Here is a 19996-nt window from a genome sequence, read left to right on the forward strand (position 1 = left end):
AGCGTAACTATGCCCAGATCGACAGGGAAGCACTCAGCCTGGTACGGGGAGTGAAGAAATTCAACCATTACCTACACGGACAAAAATTTACCTTGTTGACTGACCATCAACCCCTCGTCTCCATATTCAACCCTAAAAAGGGTGTTCCCATTATGACAGCGCAAAGGCTACGGAGGTGGTCCCTTTTCTTAGGGGCACACCAATATGACATAGAATACAAAGGATCAAACAGCATGGGAATGCTGACGGTTTATCGCGCCTACCGTTGCCAACGGTAGAAGAGACACCTACAGTAGACCCAGTGGAGATGTTCCACTCAACCATAGTGGAATGTCTACCAGTTGCAAATTCTGCCATTGAAAAGGAAACGAGAAATGACCCGACTCTCTCACGAGTCTACGACTTAACGGTGAAGGGATGGCCAGCACATGGCGAACCACTGTTGCCAGCATTCTCGCAAAGAAGAGAACAGCTGTCAGTGTGCCGAGTAACCTTGATGTGTGGATCCAGAGTGGTGATTCCACCCAAACTCCAGGATAAAGTGCTAAAGGAGCTTCACGAGGGGCATCTGGGTGGAGTGAAAATGAAGAACCTAGCCAGAGCGTTTGTGTGGTGGCCAGGTATCGATGGAGACATCGAAGAAATGACCAAGAGCTGCCTAGGATGCCAGAAGGTCCAAAACGCCCCACCACAAGCCCCTCTACATCCATGGGAGTGGCCCTCATCTCCATGGCAAAGGGTACACATCGACTTTGCTGGTCCATTTATGGACTCAATGTTCTTAATCGCAGTTGATGCACACTCCAAGTGGCCGGAGGTAATAAAGATGTCCTCCACCACCACGGAAAAAACCATCACAGTATTAAGGACCATATTTGCCAGGAATGGGCTGCCTGAACAGATCTGTTCTGATAATGGAGCGCAATTTGTGTCCGAAGAATTCAGGAAGTTCTTAAAAAACAATGGGGTTAAGCACTACACGTCCGCCCCATACCATCCCGCCACCAATGGATTGGCTGAAAGGTTTGTCCAGACCTTCAAGAAGGCCATAAAGGCCATGGGTAATGAAGACATAAAACTTCAGCATAAGGTAGATAACTTCTTGTTTGCATACAGGAATGCAACACATGTGGTTACAAACCAAACTCCCGCCATGATGTTCTTCAATAGAAGCCTAAGATGCCGGCTGGATTTGATCAAGCCAAACATCAGAAGGGACGTGGAGAACCGGCAATTTCAAGGCATGAATGAAAGGCCAACTAGAACCTTCCAGATAGGTCAACAAGTTTTGGCCCGGGACTACCGTACCGAGAAATGGCAGCCTGGAACTATTTGCACACGACTAGGACCGCTGATGTATACCGTGGACATTGGAGAAAGCATAATAAGGCGCCATGCTGACCAGATCATAGAGTCATCCGAAAAGGGACAACCTACACCACAACTCTATACGCCTAATGATGAAGTAGAGATACCCATAGTATCTACCTCCGATCCGGTGATACTGGAACCAGATGAACCCGACACTGGCATTCAAGCCGAATCAGCCTTGCCAAAAGAACCTACTACACCACCAGAAACTACTACACCACCGAGGCGTTATCCGGACCGAGTCAGGAAGCCTCCAGAGAGACTGACTTATAATTGATTAACTGCAGCAATGTGTAGATTATTGTTCTTGTAACATGTTAATTAATGATTACTTAAAATATTATGTACTGGTTGTCTAAAAGGGGAGGAATTGTGGTGTATGTGCCTTTAAGAGCCCCCTGTGTACTGTAATGCCGGTAATGGCCACTCGGGCTATATAAGCCTGTATATTGTCTTGTATCTGTTAGTTCACCTCCAGGCTTTGTCCAGTAAACACCTGTAAACCAACTCCTGCATTCCGTGTCTTCATTAACACATGGATACAACAGTGGGGACCTCAGGAGGAGGCCGAGATGAATCATTCACTCAGCACGTCTGACTGAAGATGGTTACAAACTCTTCAGCCTTGTCTTTTGACCTCACATGCTGGGCTCCGCCATCATTGAGGATGTGGATATTCATGGAGCCTCCTCCTCCTGTTACTTGTTTAATTGTCCACCACCATTCCTGACTGGATGGGGCAGGACTGCAGAGCTTTGATCTTATCCGTTGGTTGTGCAATCGCTTAGTTCTGTCTATAGCATGCTGCTTTCGCTGTTTAGCATGTATGTAGTCCTGTATTGCAGCTTCCCCAGGTTGGCACCTCCTTTTTAGTTATGCCTGGTGCTGCTCCTGCACTCCTCGTTGAACCAGCATTGGTCCCTTGGCTTGATGGTAATGGTAGAGTGAGGGATATGCCAGGCCATGAGGTTACAGATTGTGGTGGAATACAATTCTGCTGCTGCTGATGGCCCACAGCGCCTCATGGATGCCCAGCTTTGAGTTGCTAGATCTGTTCTGAATCTATCCCATGGTGGTAGTGCCACACAACACGATGGGGGGGGGGGGGGGGTGTCCTCAGTGTGAAGACAGGACTTCGACTCCACAAGGTCTGTGCGGTGGTCACTGCTACCAATACTGTCATGGACAGATGCATCTGCGGCAGGTAGATTGGTGAGGACGAGGTCAAGTAGGTTTTTCCCCTCATGTTGATTCTCTCACCACCTGCTGCAGGCCCAGTCTGGCAGCTATGTCCTTCAGGACTCGGCTAGCTTGGTCAGTAGTGCTGCTACTGAGCCACTCTTGGTGATGGACTTTGAAGTGCCCACCCAGAATACATTCTGTGCCCTTGCCCTCCTCAGTGCTTCTTCCAAGCGGTGTTCAACATGAAGAAGTACTGATTCATCAGCTGAGCGAAGGCAGTAGGTAGTAATCAACAGGACGTTTCCTTGCCCACGTTTGACCTGAAGCCATGAGACTTCATGGGGTATGGAGTCAATGTTGAGGACTCCCAGGGCCACTCCCTCCTGACTGTATACCACTGTGCCGCCACCCCTGGTGGATCTGTCCTGCCGGTGGGACAGAACATACCCAGGGATGGTGATGGAGGAGTTTGGGACATTGGCTGAAAGGTATGATTCTGTGATTATGACTATGTCAGGCTGTTGCTTGACTAGTCTGTGGGACAGCTCTCCCAATTTTGTCACAATTCCCCAGATGTTAGTGAGGAGGACTTTGCAGGGTTGACTGGGCTGGGTGTGCTGTTGTCAAGTCCGAAGCCAGTGCCTAGGTTGATGCTGGGTGATCCGTCTGGTTTTATTCTAATTATTGTGTAAGCTTTTGGTTACCCATCCCAATATCGCTTTCTTTGACTCTGTGTGTTAAAAATATTTTTCAATGACATCCCTGTGATGTTTGTCTACGTTAAAGACACTAAATAAATGTAAGTTATTATCATAATATTTAAATGCACAATGGCTTCTTTTCAGTGAGATCACATTAGGCCAGCCAGAAAAACAGACTCGACATAAAAATGGTGCAGATCTGCCGAAATGGATTTGAAACTAAATTTTCCAGTTCCTAGTGCCTATTCTGTTTCTACCTTACTGGCGTTAGTGACTGGAAAATATACCCTGCAGTCATGAAGAAGTGCTTTCCGAGATCAATCCTGAACTTGCCTTGTACCATGTCCCCTTATTCTGCAGTCACAGTTGAACCTGAAACAGTGCTTTAAATTTAACTTTTCTATTTCACTGAATACCTTGCGTACATCTCATTCACCTGGTTTAATGGCTGAAGAGTCAAGAATTTTTCTAACCATTCCTTATAACTCAGTACTCTGACACTACAGATCAGCCTGACGGCCCTCGTCATGATGCAGCTTAGGCACTATACAGCTTCAGCATGTTAACAGGGTGATCTACTGATTTAGCAATGCAGCTCAACATTAGTAAATGTTGAGTCTATTATCCCTCCCAGATCTTTCGGCCTCCCTGGCTAGCTTAACACCATTCATCAAAGTATATTCGTCGCAAGCCCCATTCAGAGTTTCACCCCAGGATATCCACCCTCAGCCTCTACACTGAGCAACTACCCATCTTCGGTGATTTCAATCTTCATCGCATTACCCCTGGCCTTCACTCCTCTGAATTCATTGCTCTCCTCTTCTACCTAAACCTCTCTCCCCTTGACCGTGCCATCCCGTGGCTTCTCAATTTCCATGATCTCACGCACTGGCGAGGTCATCTCTGACCACTTCCTTGTATCCCACACCACTCACATTCTTCTACCGTCTTCCAACCTCATTTCTTTCTGCGTTCATGTTGCAAAAATCTCTTCTCAAGTCCCTTACAACTGCCTAGCCTATCGCCTTCCATTTGGCACAATATTCTGCAGTCATCATGTGCTCAACCACCCCTTCACCATGGAGCCTCCTCCCCCCCGTTAGTTGTTAAATTGTCCAACACCATTCAAAAATCTTTTATGCCATTGTCTCCAGCAAAACTTTTACGCTCTCGCATCCTCGTCATTTCCTCTGATATGGTCCCCATCTTTGCTCCAAACGATGCAGACTTGAACGTACCTGGTGCACAAACCGTTTGGTCATCTATCACCAGATCAGGCTGGATCACATCAAGTGCTAATGGGGCTCATTCTCTTCTGCCAAAGCCACCCACTACTCTAGAATCATCCTGGAGAGCGAATATAACTTCCAACTTCCTTTCTCCACGACCACTTGACTCCTTAAACTGCTTTTCCCCTGCCTACATCACCCTCACCTCTTCCCCTGCCTACATCACCCTCACCTCCAACAAGAAGAAGAAGAAGTTTATAGACCTCTTCATCACTAAAACAGATTATCTGGTGATTATCACATTGATGTTTGTGGGAGCTTGCTGTGTGCAAATTGGCTGCAGTGTTTCCTACATTCTGACAGTGACTGCATTTCAAAAAGTACTTAATTGGCTGTAAAGTGCTTTGGGACATCCAGTGGTCATGAAAAGTGCTATATAAATGCAAGTCTTTCTTTTCTTTCTAAGAATGAGACCATCCATTCAGCTAGCTCTACTGCTTGCCCTCCTTCCCCATGCCAACCAAGCAAAATCTCCCCCAGGGTTCCCCCTGCCATAGCCCTAAAGCATATTGCTACTATCTCTCCCATCTCTCTTCATGCCTTTGCTGATCTCATCTCATCAAAGAGACCTACTTCCTGCTCCCTTAACCCTATTTCCACTAAACTGCTGACCACCTAATGTCTCTTCCTGGCTTCAGTGTAGCTGATATTGTTAATGGCTCCCTGTCCTCCACTATTCTCCCCCCCTCCCTTTGAAATCGCAGTCATCAAGCCCCTCCTCAACCAACCGCCCCCCCACCCCCACAAACTGCTGCCCAATCTCTAAACTCCCTTTCTTCCCCAAGGTCCTTGAGCATGTTGTTGCATCCCAAATCTGTGCTAGCTTTCCCACAACTCCCTGTTTGAATCACTCCAATCAGGTTTATGCCCCTGTCACAGCAGTGAAATGGCCCTAACCAAACTCAAAAGTGCTGACCTATTTGACCATGGTGTATTATCTCTCCTCATCCTCTCTGCAGCCTTTGACATGGTCGACCACACCATCCTCCACCAATGCTTCTTTTCCATTGTCCAGCTCAATGGGACTGCCCTCATTTGATTCTACTCATAGCTATCCAATCATAGACAGAGCATCTCCAGCAATGGTTTCCTTTCCGGCCCCACACCACTACCTCCAGAATCCCCCAAGGGTCGATCCATGGCCTTCTCCGCTTCCTCATCTGCACGTGCTGCCCCTGGCAATATCACTGGTAGGCATGGAGTCAGCTTCCACATGTACAAACTATGTACAATTGCCACCGATTCCATACACCTCCCTAGCTGAAACAGACCGTTCAATTCGATCTTAAGCTGAACTTCCGACCCCATATCCTCTCATCACAAAAACCGCCTACTTCCACCTCTGTAACATCGCCTGCCTCCACCCCTACCTCGGCTCATCTGCTGCTGAAATTTTCATCCAACTCTGCTTCTATTCCTGCACCAAGTCCTGTTCACCCATCACCTCTGTCCTCGCTGATTTCCAACCTCTCGAATGTAAACCTCTCATTGTTGGGGTCAATTTTGACTTTTGGGCAGCCAACCGGCGAAGCACGCTGGCCAGCTGCTTATTCAGGCGGAAGGTGGCCCCCCATGATTTTGAGGACCGGCTTCATTTATAATTTGCCAGGCAAGCTGCAGGGCCCCCAACAGGCAGCTCACCAGATTCAGCAAAGGAAAACAGGCCGGCACTGCCGCCAGGAAGGTATGTCGCAGATGGGGTGGGGTCATGATCGCTGAGGGTGGGGTCCCGGGGTGCCAGCAGCCCAGGTTATTTTTGTGGTCTGCAGAAGTACACTCCGACTCTTTGGGCATTGTGCAGGCTCCGACCAGTTCCTATCTAAAATGGCAATATGGCCATATTAAAAGAGGCCTATTTGCGTGAAACAGGCAGCCACTTTGGACACACGGAGGTAGGGCCCTTTTAGAAGGGTGCTGACCACATTGCCGGTGTTAAAGGGGCCCCATTTTGAGGTTGTTACTACCCCATTAATGCCAGGCGAAGGGAGTGAAAATTGACCTCCTGTTTACATATATTCATTGCCTTGCCCCTCTTTATCTCTGCAACCTCCTCTAGCCTTAAAACCCCTCTGAATTCTCCATTCCTCTTACTCCAGCCTCTTGTGCATCTCCCCACTATTGGTGCTGTACCTTCATCCACCTCGATTTTGCTCCTGAAAACCCTCCATCTCTCCAACTCTCCCTACTTCTTCAACTCTCTTGAAAATCTTCTTTGACCAAGCTTTTGGTCACCCCTCCCAATATCCCCTTGCTTGGGAATTTTTATGATGTTAAAGGAGCTATATAAATGCAAGTTATTGCTATTGTGTATCTTTGCTTCTATGGTGTGTTAGGGGACTGAAATGGTTAGAGTAAATTCTATTCACATTCATTTTGGTCAAATGCAAAACCCATTTACACACAAATTCTCCAACCAGATACATTAATTATTAGGCACTAGCTGGAGTGCCCGGCGGTGCCAAGGGTTTTTTGAGGGCATGTTGTTATGAAAAAAGTAGAAATAATTTTTATATATACAATCAAAGAGTTTGTCTGTCTGTCTGTCTGTGTGGGAAGGAGAGAGAGAGAGAGGGAGAAAGAGAGAGACTGGGAGAGAGCGAGAGAGAGAGAGAGAGAGACTGGGGGGGAGAAGGGAGAGACGGGGGAAGAGAGAGAGAGAGAGAGAGAGAGACTGGGGGGAGAAGAGAGAGACGGGGGGGAAGAGAGAGAGAGAGACTGACTGCTGGATTTAGTTCGGGATTAGCCTGGAGAGGGGGGGAAGGAGCGCCTCAGGCCTGGTCCGATGGACCCCTGCGAAGGAAAGGAAGGAAGAAGGCAAGCTCTCCCTCCCTCTCCCACCCCCTCACTCTTTCCCTCCCTCCCTCACCCTCTCTCTCTCCCTCCCCGTCTCTCCCTGCTTTACTCTCTCTCCCTCCCTCCCCTCTCCCTCCCTCCCCCTCTCCTCTCCCTCCCTCCTCTCCCTCCCTCCTCCCCCTCTCCTCACCCTCCCTGCCCCTCTCCTCACACTCCCTCCCCCTCTCCTCACCCTCCTTCCTCCTCTCCCTCCCCCCTCTCCTCTCCCTCCCCCCTCCCCTCTCCCCTCCCCTCCCCCCTCCTCTCCCTCCCCCCTCCTCTCCCTCCCCCCTCTCCTCTCCCTCCCCCCCTCTCCTCTCCCTCCCCCCGTCTCTCCTCTCCCTCCCCCTGTCTGTCCCTGATTTCCTCTTTCCCTCCCTCCCGCTCTCTCTCTCCCTTTCCTCAGAGCCCGGACGCGGTGACCCGAAGCCCCCGTGTGCGGATCAGCACCTCAGGGCTGGCCCGTGCGCGGCCTAGCACGTGAGGCCCGGCCCAACTCACCTTAGCTCAGGTCCCACTCCAGGCCGCCGCCGACGTTCACGCGCTTGCTGTCTCCCGCCCCGCCAGCCTTTACCAAGATGGCGGCAATGGCTACGCTCGGCTCTGTCCCGCCCCGCCAGCCTTTACCAAGATGGCAGCGATCGCGGGCCGCTGGTTTGGAATCGGGCCCAGCGGGACGGGCAGTGCCTCGCTCGGGCGTGGCTGGCGAGGAAAGGCTGAGGCTTCGAGGCCTGAGGCCTGCAAGCAGCTCATCCACCGCCGAGGGGGGGAAAAGCCGGAGTCCCCTTTGCAAATGGATTTTTTTTTCTTTTAAAGCCAACTTTTTTTTTTGCTGGAAGTCTATATTTCATATCATTTAATCCCCATCTGCGTCGTTTCTGGCATTGCCTCCAGTGGTTAATGTGTCAATACTAATGAATCAACAATTTCCTCACCTCCATTACCATTTTTTGAGCTTGAGGCCCGGCAGGTGTTTAATGGCCGCCACTCACCTCAGCTCAGCTCCCGCTCAGCAGTTTGAACGATTAGGCCCCGCCCACAAACGCCATGAAGCACCCCCCAATTGGTCAACCATCACGTCACTCAACGCTAATGAGCGGTAGGATAGGTCAACTGCTAATGAGCGGATTTTGTCCTTTTTTGAACGTTTTTTGTATACTGTACGAACAATTTTTGTCTGACCAAAAAGTAAATATGCCTATGACACTCCCCTGATCATCAGCTTTCTTTTGATATAACATATGTGTAGGTACGCTCTATAACTTTTGAGTGTATAGCGGACATCAGACAAACAGACAAACCAACTCTTTTATATATATCGATTTTACCTGTACAGTATTAGTTTTTTTGACAAACTGATTTAAATTGTGTTTTTAAAATGTAAATTTCTTACTCAATAATAAAGCACAAGTTTGCTTGCATTAACTATCCATATCCTGCAAGCATGCATATGAGCAGTACTGTGCAGAACCATGCATCAACAATGTCCCCTCTTTCAACATACAAAAGGTAGCACTTGCCTGAAAAAGCTAAATAGCGGCACATATCTGCCTAGTTGAATTTTAGATTTTTTTTAAGAAAGTAGATATCGCAAAAGTGAACTCTGTATTAAATATTTAAATATCTCCTGTTGCAGGTGAATTATCCAACTATGATTCTCAAATAAAAGGCTGTAGGGTGAATATTAGAAAGAAACAAAAATAATGTGCATTTTAGATGTGAGAAAGAAAAATACAGCAAACAAATCTTCCTAAGCAAAGCACTGAACAGTGATTCAAGCTGCAGAAAACTTGATGGTAATCACTTTTTTTAAAACTTACAACACTGGGAGGGAGCAATGGGCAAAGGCTTCTTCTGAACTTCTTCACCAATTGAGTACTGGATAGGACACAGGAAAGTAAAGAGTTAATCAGACACAATCACATATTTCATTTTGTTAAAAGTACCACTGGAGGAACAGCGGCAATACTAGTATTGGTTATACTATCATTATAAAAAAATCCAGAAATATTTACTGAGAATGTGGTTAGAATTTATTAACATGCAAAGAATCAAAACATAAGCTTCATATGGAGCTACCCGATCCCAGGAGAACAAGCTACGAGCAAAGTACAGAGTACCCAGCTGGTAGTGCATTTATCCTGGTCACGCAGCTCTGGATAATTAAATAGGCTGCCAACTCGCTATCACCTGTTTTATACTATCGCACAAAGTCAAAATCTACCCCCTTGACTTCAGTCCAGCCTGTGTGTCAGCCATGGCTCAGTTGGTAGCACCCTCGCCTCAGTCAGAAGGTTGTGGGTTCAAGTCCCACTCCAGGGACTTGAGCACAAAAATCTAGGCTGACACTCCAGTGCAGCACTGTCGGAGGTGCCGTCTTTCAGATGAGACGTTAAGCCAAGTTCTCTCAGGTGGATGTAAAGGATCCTATGGCACTAATTCAAAGAAGAACAGGGGAGTTATCCCCGGTGTCCTAGCGAATATTTATCCCTTAATCATCATCATATTGAGAAAGTACTTCATTAGCTGTAAAGTGCTTTGGGACATCCGCTGATCATGAAAGGCGCTATATAATTGAAAGTCTTTCTTTCTTTACGGGAGGCACAGGACTCTCTCAGTGCTGCACTGGAGTGTCAGCCTTGATTTTTGTGCTCAAGTCCCTGGAGTGGGACTTGAACCCACAACTTTCTGACTCGGAGCCGAGGGTGCTACCAAATGAGCCATGGCTGACGCATAGGCTGGTCTGAAATCAAGGGGGTAGATTTTGACTTTTTGCGATAGTATAAAACGAGTGATAGCGAGTTGGCAGCCTGTTTTATTATCCATTGATTTCAAAGTTACAATCTACCCAAGATAACCATTAAAACGAATAAAGCTACTCCATTTCATTGGCAGCTTTCCCACCAGAGAAGTTACTGGAACAGCCTTAGAGAAAAAGTCAAAATGACAGGTCTGTATTAGGACAGGAAGTTAGAAAATTGTAAACATTTTTATAATTTTTAAAAAAAATATACATATACAGGAAACTGTGTGTTATCCGGAGGCTAACTGTCCGGAATGCTCGAGCCACCGGCAAAAATCAGGAGCCATTTTCGTTAGCTTTTTTTTCTTCTCGTTGCTTTTTTCCTCAACAGTCAAGCTCTGCAAGGTCTGCTGAAGCTGTTGCTAAGCTACAGAGACGCTTGGACTGTTTAGAAGCTGTTGAGGGTTTGTTGACAGATACGGAGCTCAAAAGCTTCCGTATCTTTCAACATTAGAGCTGGAGTGTCCGGCAGTTTTGAGGGAACGGCAACAGCTCGGTCCCGTTGGTGCCGGATAGCACAAAGTTTCCTGTACCAATAATTTCCGTGGGGGTTCTTTTCCTACCATTATCGTCAGTGGAAAATCAGTAGAAACCCGAAGATATGGTCATTTACGCCATTTATCCGGGGTTTCCACCGAAAGAAGTTATGCAGGAGATCATGGAACCCCTGCGGAAATTCTACCCCATAGACTTTAGCAGATTATTTTGAACAAAAGCCACTGTGACTGGATTATCCTCCTTTTAATGGCCCAGAATTTGCTGTAGGGGGGCATCTCGCAGCACGTGCCATTAGTTAGACTTTTTGCTCACTCTTCAGCTTGAAAATATTTTGCGCAGCAAGTTGCTGCAAGTGTGAGCTGATAACGGCGCAACGAGGGCAACGGGGCATCTGGGAACTTGGTGAATGACGGGACCAACAGTGTATCTCCTTAACCAATTTAATTTAATGATTAAGAAAGAAACAGAGGAATGACAGAAGGAAATAGGGTGAATTAGAATCAAATCAGGTACAGAAAGAAAACTAAAGACAGGGAAATAAAGACTGGATTAGGAGAGAGAGAGAAAAGAGACAGAAAGGAAAGCTAAGAAAAATAAATTTTAATTTTAAATTTTAAAATCTTGAACAACAATTTTACTACCTGCAGGAATGAGACCCCACAGTTTCAATTGTTCCTTTTCTGGGCCGGAGAGGTTGAGTGGCATTGCAGGAACATAAATCTCTACATTAAAAATTGGCTCAGGAAGCAAAGGGTAATAGTTGATGGGTGTTTTTGTGACTGGAAGGCTGTTTATAGTGGGGATCCACAGGGCTCAATACTAGGTCCCTTGCTTTTTGTGGTATGTATCAATGATTTAGACTTCAATGTAGGAAGCATGATTAAGAAGTTTCCAGATGATACAAAAATTGGCCATGTGGTTGATAGTGAAGAAGAAAGCTGTAGACTGCAGGAAGATATCAATGGACTGATCAGGTGGGCAGAAAAGTGTCAAATGGAATTCAATCCAGAGAAGTGTCAGGTAATGCATTTGGGGAGGGATAACAAGGCAAGGGAATATACTATAAATGGTAGGATATTGAGAAGTGTGGAGGAACAGAAGGACCTTGTAGTGCATGTCCACAGATCCCTGAAGGTAGCAGGGCAGGAAGATAAGGTGGTTAAGAAGGTATACAGGATACTTTCCTTTATTAGCCGAGGCATAGAATGTAAGAGCAGGGAGGTTATGCTTGAACTGTATAAAAAACTAGTTAGGCCACAGCTGGAGTACTGCGCACAGTTCTGATCACCACATTACAGGGAAAATGTGATTGCACTAGAGAGGATACAGAGGAGATTTATAAGGATGTTGCCAGGATTGGATCATTTTATCTATGAGGAAAGATTGGATAGGCTGGGGTTGTTTTCTTTGGAACAGAGGAGGTCGTGGGGAAATTTAATTGAGATGTATAAAATTATGAAGGGCCTGGATAGAGTGGATAGGAAGGACCCGTTTCCCTTAGCAGAGAGGTCAAGAACCAGGGGGCATAGATTTAAAGTAATTGGTAGAACAATTAGAGGGAGTTGAGGAGAACTTTCTTCACCCAGAAGGTGGTGGGTGTCTGGAACTCACTGCCTGAAAGGGTGGTAGAGGCAGAAACCTTAATCACAGGTAAAAAGTACTTGGATATGCACTTGAAGTGCCGTAACCTGCAGACAAAGAGCTGGAAAGTGAGATTAGGTTGGATAGCTCTTTTTCGGTCAGCACAGACATGATGGGCTGAATGGCCTCCTTCTGTGCCGTAAATTTCTATGATTCTGTGGCAGTACCACCGGTTGTCCCTTACATTGAGATATACATAATTCCCTTTAACTTACCTTACTGTATGTATCTGTTACTATACTCAGGCTTCTCTCCTGTACTCTGCGCGATGACGTCATGCCGTCCATCACGTGACTCCTCAACGGCAGGAAGAACGTGATGACGTCATGACGTCAGAGCTTGGAACCTTCTGGCAGTAGAGCTCGGAACCTGCTGGCAGTTGAGCTCGGAACCTGCTGGCAGTTGAGCTCGGAACCTGCTAGCAGTTGAGTTCGGAAACTTCTAGTTAGTCCTCGTGGCGTCCCCGCTGGGGAAAGACCTACACCACGGTGCTCCTACAGTCAGCCACCTTACCTGCTACCTTACTTGTTGTATTTAACCGGTTCCTGTAAATAAACAACTTATTTATAGTTCGTCGAAGTCGAACTCGATTATTTAGTGGCGATGCACACGAATCACTACAATTCTATGAAAAAGGTACTTAAGCTGTTAAGTACCAACCCTGACTTTCTGTGGCGAATTTAATTGGTAATTAATGTGCAAATGCAGCAATTTCTTGAAATCCACAGGGAGGTGGCCACTAACAGCGGAGCAGTGCAAATAGTCCAGCAAATTGTGGCGATTCGCAATTCATGGGGTATCTCTTCCCCGTTAAAACTTGCTGAACGATTTACATGTTAATAACACGCGCATATTAAATATGCTGTTATTTCAACAGCAAAGTTTGGCCCACGATGTTTTCCAGTATTGGGGTGTTAACAACCAGATTTAAATATTCAATTGGCTGCCTTGAGGTGTTTAAACCAGAAATGGAGCCACTGGTGTTGGTCGCAAAGGTTGAAAAGTCCAAACCATTGGTGAATGAGAAGCTATTTTCAGTTTCTCCATTCCCTTCCCACCCGAAGATTATTGCTTGAAAACACAACAGAAAATTGTTTTTTAAATTCAATGATGCAGAAATAATTTCTCTTTTCAAAAATTGGAAAATCAGGAGAATGATTCAAAATTAATTGTTCTCTGGACCAGTTATCCTATTCCATGCCTTTGACAGTGAACCATCGCTCCCAACCTTGAGGAAAAATGTAGCCGTCAATAAAATTAAATCATTTGGTGTAATAAGGCTATCATTTATAGTTGGACTAAGTTTGCAATAATAAAATATAGGTAACATTTTTAATTTTAATTTTTGAAAAGAGAATCAAATTTACAGTTTTGGGGTGTTATTTTTCAAGGGCTCTTCAAAAATTCACTCAGTTAAATTACTAGTGCTTTGTGCATTGAGTGCTGCTGGAGTTTTGGTAAGTGGGAGAAAAATCAGTTAAGTGTATTTTGTGAATTTTAGTGTGTTTGGTAAGTGGGAGAGTTCGGGCAAGTGGGAGGTGAGGGTGTGTTTTTTGCGCTGTTTTTCCCCCCACTCCCAGGCTTAGACAGCACTGCGGAGGCGGAGCAGCGAGACGAGTCAACCAAACAGGCCCCACAGACAGTATTCAAGGAGGAGGTTGGTGATCAGCTGGTTGGTTGGTTTTCTTCCTTCTCTTCTCTTTTATACCTTTAAGTTGGTAAGTCCTATTGAATAGTGGTGTGATATTATCATCTATATCCGGGCAGGGTCTTCAAACTAATAATAAGAAATTTAATTAATTATATAGAATGGAGCAGGTGATGTGTTACAGTTGCGAGATGTGGGAGCCAGTGGACCCCATTGAGGCTCACGGTGATTACATCTGCGACAAGTGTTTGCTGCTAGAGGAACTCAAGTTCCATGTTATGGAGCTTGAGACCGAGCTTCAGACACTGCGACACATCAGGGAGGGGGAGAAGTTCCTGGACTCTATGTTTCAGGAGATGGTCACACCTATGAAGTTAATTACTGCAGATGTAGTCCGTGGTCAGGGACAGGACGGTGTGACTACGAGTGAGGAAGGTACAGGGATCCAGGAAGTAGTGTTGAAGGAGACGCAGCCCTTGCTCTTGTCCAGCAGGATCGAGGTTCTTACTCCCTGTGAGGGCGGGAGCGGGGACTGCAGGGAGGATGAGCAACTTGGCCACAGCACCGTGGTACAGGGGGCCATTCAAGTGTTGCCTGCCTGGTGCCAGGGTTAAGGACATCTCTTCTGGGCTGGAAAGAAACTTGGAGTGGGAGGGGGAGGATCCAGTTGTCGTGGTCCATGTTGGTACAAACGACGTAGATAGGACAAGGAAGACGGTTCTGTTAAAGGAGTATGAGCAGCTAGGGGTCAAATTAAAAAACAGAACCTCAAGGGTAATAATCTCTGGGTTATTACCTGAGCCACGAGCGAATTTGGCTAGGATAAATAAAATTAAAGAGTTAAATGCGTGGCTCAAAGACTGGTGTGGGAGAAATGGGTTTTGCTTCTTGGGACACTGGCACCAGTACTGGGACAGGAGGGAGCTGTTCCGTTGGGATGGACTCCACTTGGCCAGAGCTGGGACTAGAGTCCTGGCGAATCATACAACTAGGGCTGTAGAGAGGGCTTTAAACTAATTAGTCGGGGGGGGGGTTTCTAGAGAGCAAATAATAGAAATGACAACAGAGAAGGTCATAGACTTAGGTAGCAGTGGTGAATTAAAAAACAGAACGTGTCAGGAAGGGACAGGAGGTATGGAGTAAAAAGTAAAGTACTAAAAAGGGAAAAAACAGGAACTAAGTGTTACAAAACATATTTGAAAGTTCTTTATCTGAATGCACGTAGCATTCGTAACAAAATGAATGAGTTAACGGCACAAATAACGACATATGGGTATGATCTTGTGGCCATTACATAAACATGGCTGCAGGGTGACCATGACTGGGAATTAAACATACCAGGTTATTTAACAATCAGGAAGGACAGGCAGGAAGGGAGAGGAGGTGGGGTGGCTATGTTAATAAAGGAAGGAATCACTATAATACAGAGAAATGATATTGGGTCAAAGGAGCAGGATAGTGAAACAGTTTGGGTGGAGATAAGGAATAATAAGGGGGAAAAAACACTAGTGGGTGTAGTCTATAGGCCTCCGAACAGTTGCAACTCTGTTGGACGGAGTATTACTCAGGAAATAGTTGAGGCTTGTAATAAGGGAACAGCTATAATTATGGGGGATTTTAATTATCATATTAACTGGACAAATCAAATTGGGCAGAACAGCCTTGAGGATGAGTTCATTGAGTGTATTAGGGATGGGTTTCTTGAGCAGTATGTAACTGAACCGACCAGGGGGCAAGCAACCTTAGATTTGGTCCTGTGTAATCAGACAGGATTAATTAAAAATGTCCTAGTAAAGGATCCCCTTGGAATGAGTGACCATAACATGGTTGAATTCCATATTCAATTAGAGGGTGAGAAGGTTGGATCTCAAACAAGCGTGCTGAGCTTGAATAAAGGAGACTATGAAGGTATGAGAGCAGAATTGATTAGAGTGGACTGGGAAAATAGATTAAAGGGTAAGACAGTACATGATCAGTGGTGTACATTTAAGGAGTTATTTTACAACTTCCAAAAAAAATATATTCCACTGAGGAAAAAAGGGTGTAAAAGAAAAGATAGCCATCCGTGGCTAAGTAAAGTAATTAAGGATAGTATCCGACTAAAAACAAGGGCATATAAGGTAGCCAAATCTAGTGGGAGGATGGAAGATTGGGAAGTCTTTAAAAGACAGCAAAAAATAACTAAAAGATTGATTAAGAAAGGGAAGATAGATTATGAAAGTAAATTAGCAAAAAATATAAAAACAGACAGCAAAAGTTTCTATAGTTATATAAAAAGAAAAAGGGTGGCTAAAGTAAATGTTGGTCCCTTAGAGGATGAGACCGGGAAATTAATGGTGGGAAACATGGAGATGCAAAATAATTTGTTTGCATCAGTCTTTACAGTAGAGGACACTAAGAATATCCCAACACTGGACAAACAGGGGGCTCTGGGGGGGGGGGGAGGAACTAAATACGATTAAAATCACTAAGGAAGTGGTACTTGGTAAAATAATGGGACTCAAGGCGGATAAATCCCCTGGACCTGATGGCTTGCATCCTAGGGTCTTGAGGGAAGTGGCGGTAGGGATTGTGGATGCATTGGTAATAATTTTCCAAAACTCCCTGGACTCAGCAAAGGTCCCGGCAGATTGGAAAACTGCTAATGTAACACCCTTATTTAAAAAGGGTAGTAGGCAGAAGGCTGGAAACTATAGACCTGTTAGCCTAACATCTGTGGTTGGTAAAATGTTAGAGTCCATTATTAAGGAGACAGTAACGGGACATTTGGATAAACATAATTTAATAGGACAAACTCAGCATGGTTTCATGAAGGGGAAGTCATGTTTGACAAATTTGCTTGAGTTTTTTGAGGAAGTAACATACAGGGTGGATAAAGGGGAACCAGTGGACGTAGTGTATTTAGACTTCCAAAAGGCATTTGACAAGGTGCCACACAAAAGATTATTGCTCAAGATAAAAAATCACGGGATTGGGGGTAATATTCTGGCGTGGGTGGAGGATTGGCTCTCTAACAGAAAGCAGAGAGTTGGGATAAATGGTTCGCTCTCAGATTGGCAACCAGTAACTAGTGGTGTTCCGCAGGGGTCAGTGCTGGGTCCCCAACTCTTTACAATCTATATTAACGATTTGGAGGAGGGGACCGAGTGTAACATATCAAAGTTTGCAGATGATACAAAGATGGGACGGAAAGTAGTGAGTGAGGAGGACATAAAAAACCTGCAAAGGGACATAGACAGGCTAAGTAAGTGGGCAGAGATTTGGCAGATGGAATACAATACTGGAAAGTGTGAGGTTATGCACTTTGGCAGGAAAAATCATAGAGCAAGTTATTATCTTAATGGCAAGAAACTGGAAAGTACTGTAGTACAAAGGGATCTGGGGGTCCTGGTGCACGAAACTCAAAAAGTTAGTATGCAGGTGCAGCAAGTGATCAAGAAGGCCAATGGAATGTTGGCTTTTATTGCTAGGGGGATGGAATATAAAAACAGGGAGGTATTGCTGCAGTTGTCCAAGGTATTGGTGAGACCGCACCTGGAATACTGCATACAGTTTTGGTGTCCATACTTAAGAAAAGACATACTTGCTCTCGAGTCAGTACAAAGAAGGTTCACTCGGTTAATCCCGGGGATGAGGGGGTGGTCATATGAGGAGAGGTTGAGTAGATTGGGACTCTACTCATTGGAGTTCAGAAGAATGAGAGGCGATCTTATTGAAACATATAAGATTGTGAAGGGCCTTGATCGGGTGGATGCGGTGAGGATGTTCCCAATGAAGGGTGAAACTAGAACTAGGGGGCATAATCTTAAAATAAGGGGCTGCTCTTTCAAAACTGAGATGAGGAGAAACTTCTTCACTCAGGGGGTGGTAGGTTTGTGGAATTTGCTGCCCCAGAAAGCTGTGGAAGCTACATCATTAAATAAATTTAAAACAGAAATAGATAGTTTCCTAGAAGTAAAGGGAATTAAGGGTTACGGGGAGCGGGCAGGAAATTGGACATGAGTCTAGGTTCGGAATGGTCATGGCCCTGTGGGTAGTGGAGTGGGCCCAGGGGCCGTGTAGCCTGGTTCTGCTCTTACTGTGTTCAAATTCTGTGTTAGATTTCAGGAGATGGTTTTATTCCTGTTCCTGGCTGGGGTGGAGATCGCCTTTACAGAAGGTAAGTACTGTAGAAAATATAGGGACAGAGTGATCTCCTGGAAGAATTTCGATCGCCTAGATGGGTTGGAGAGGAATTTCCCAGATTTTTTTCTCCCAAATTGGCCATTGGGTCTTTATCTGGTTTTTCACCTCTCCCGGGAGATCACATGGGTTCGGGTGGATGCAGAGTGATAGAAGATTTGAGGTTAGGATCAGATCAGCCATGATCTTATTGAATGGTGGAGCAGGCTCGAGGGGCCGATTGGCCTACTCCTGCTCCTATTTCTTATGTTCTTATGTTCTTATGTACTATTTCATCAATTTATGAATATTGCAGTCATCATTTGTACAATTGCTGGGCTTCATCTTAGCTATATTTTTTTTATCAGAACATTACATTACAGTCGATTGCTCTATTTCTTTACCCACCTCATCATGGTCCCTTATGGCATTCAACTGCTCTAGTTTCTGAGTCCAATATTTTGCCTCTTCTTCTGGGATATCTGTAAATGAAACATTGCTGCAGATATTATGTTTTCAGAAAATTAATCAAGCGCTTACTGTCAATCTAATCTTCATGACCAGGAGAAAACACAGCAAACAATAAAAGCATACAAAATGTAATGCACTTATAGTAGAGCTAAATATTTCTATATAATTTTATTGTCTCCTCCTCCCCACCCCCCTCTATAGAGTCAACCTACACCTTCCCTGTTCCAGGTCTTAATCTTTGGTGCCCTGTAGCCTGCCTTTAGAAGGAAACAGCCAAGCGTTCAGCCAGAAATAACAACAGAAAGTGCTGGAAACACTCAGCAGGTCAGGCTCTGTTTCTCTCCTCGGTGCTACCTGACCTGCTGAGTGTTTCCAGCACTTTCTGTTGCTATTTCCGATTTCCAGTATCCACAGTATTTTGCTAAAGCTTTCAGCCAGACTAGTTTTCTGATTTTCGCAAGTACCTAGCCTCTGCTTTGCTGCTCCTCATACAAACTCATGGAGAGCAAAATCATGGGCATGATCTAGGGGTCCATCACTTCTTAGCGCAACTTCATCATGCTTTTGATTGCCCCCATTCTTTTAAATAAATATTTTATTTTATGCTCCATTTTTTAGGCTCCTCCTGATTACACCACTATTTCCGTGTTGAGCGAACAGAGAGTCTGCTTGCATGCTTCTACCAATGTCATGCCTGAACCGTTGCACAGCTAAAATTCCTTTTGCCCTTAGTCAAACTGCTCGACAGTTACACCACCGTGGGATGGGAGAGGGGTTGTAAAGCTGGCAGAATGACTTCTGTGCAAGGAAGGCAGCCCTCCGGTGACATCATGCCAGCCAATCACAAAGTGTCATCTCTAGCAAAGATGGAGAAGTTCATGACCAAGACTATCCTGTTTAATCATCTGAAAGAAATAGTGTCAAAAAAAGAGAGAGAAATTCTAATGTGAATGCAGAGTTTAAAAAGAGAGGGGAGGAAGAACTGTCTGTAAATCGGCATGCTCAATATTATAAAAAACACTGTTCACCCAAAGTACACCTTGGGGATGTCTGTTCACACAGTGCAGTTTCTCATTCTAAAGCTGCAGTTTTTTTGGGGTGGAGTACACTGTGGAGAAATGCTAATGCAGTCCAAGTATTAAAGAAAATGTTAAATATTACAATGGCTCAAATGTAAGCCAGTAGTTGTCAGCATTACAGTTCCAGTGAGTGACATGTGTCTGCAGCACAATCAATTATTTTAGTCATTAAAGCTGGAGATAAAAATATTCACAGGGTTACCCAAGGTTTGTACTTCAAGCTGTGTTTGAAGAATGGTGTGCTCAGAGATATAATGGGGCTACTCAGTTTCACACAAGTATGATCATACCAAAGAACAAATTGAAATTCTACAGAACAC

General features: G+C 45.2%; 1 protein-coding gene across 12 annotated transcripts in view; it reads right to left on the minus strand.

Moving 5' to 3' along the window:
* Positions 1–19996, minus strand: part of unc13bb (unc-13 homolog Bb (C. elegans)) — an 807248-nt gene that overhangs the window by 347882 nt on the left and 439370 nt on the right. For all 12 annotated transcript variants that reach the window (XR_015074481.1, XM_085972924.1, XM_085972914.1 and 9 more), the window contains 2 exons: positions 18535–18608; positions 9196–9253 (listed from right to left, as the gene is read on the minus strand). Coding sequence is in view for 11 of the 12 variants with exons in the window: in XM_085972924.1 (XP_085829050.1) it covers positions 9196–9253; positions 18535–18608 (132 nt within the window). In the remaining variant the exon portion in view is untranslated. The remainder of the gene's footprint in view (positions 1–9195; positions 9254–18534; positions 18609–19996) is intronic.

Source organism: Somniosus microcephalus, chromosome 2 (genome assembly GCF_052327205.1).
Source record: "Somniosus microcephalus isolate GS21.2 chromosome 2, FLI_Smic_1.0, whole genome shotgun sequence".
Classification (NCBI taxonomy): Eukaryota; Metazoa; Chordata; class Chondrichthyes; order Squaliformes; family Somniosidae; genus Somniosus; species Somniosus microcephalus.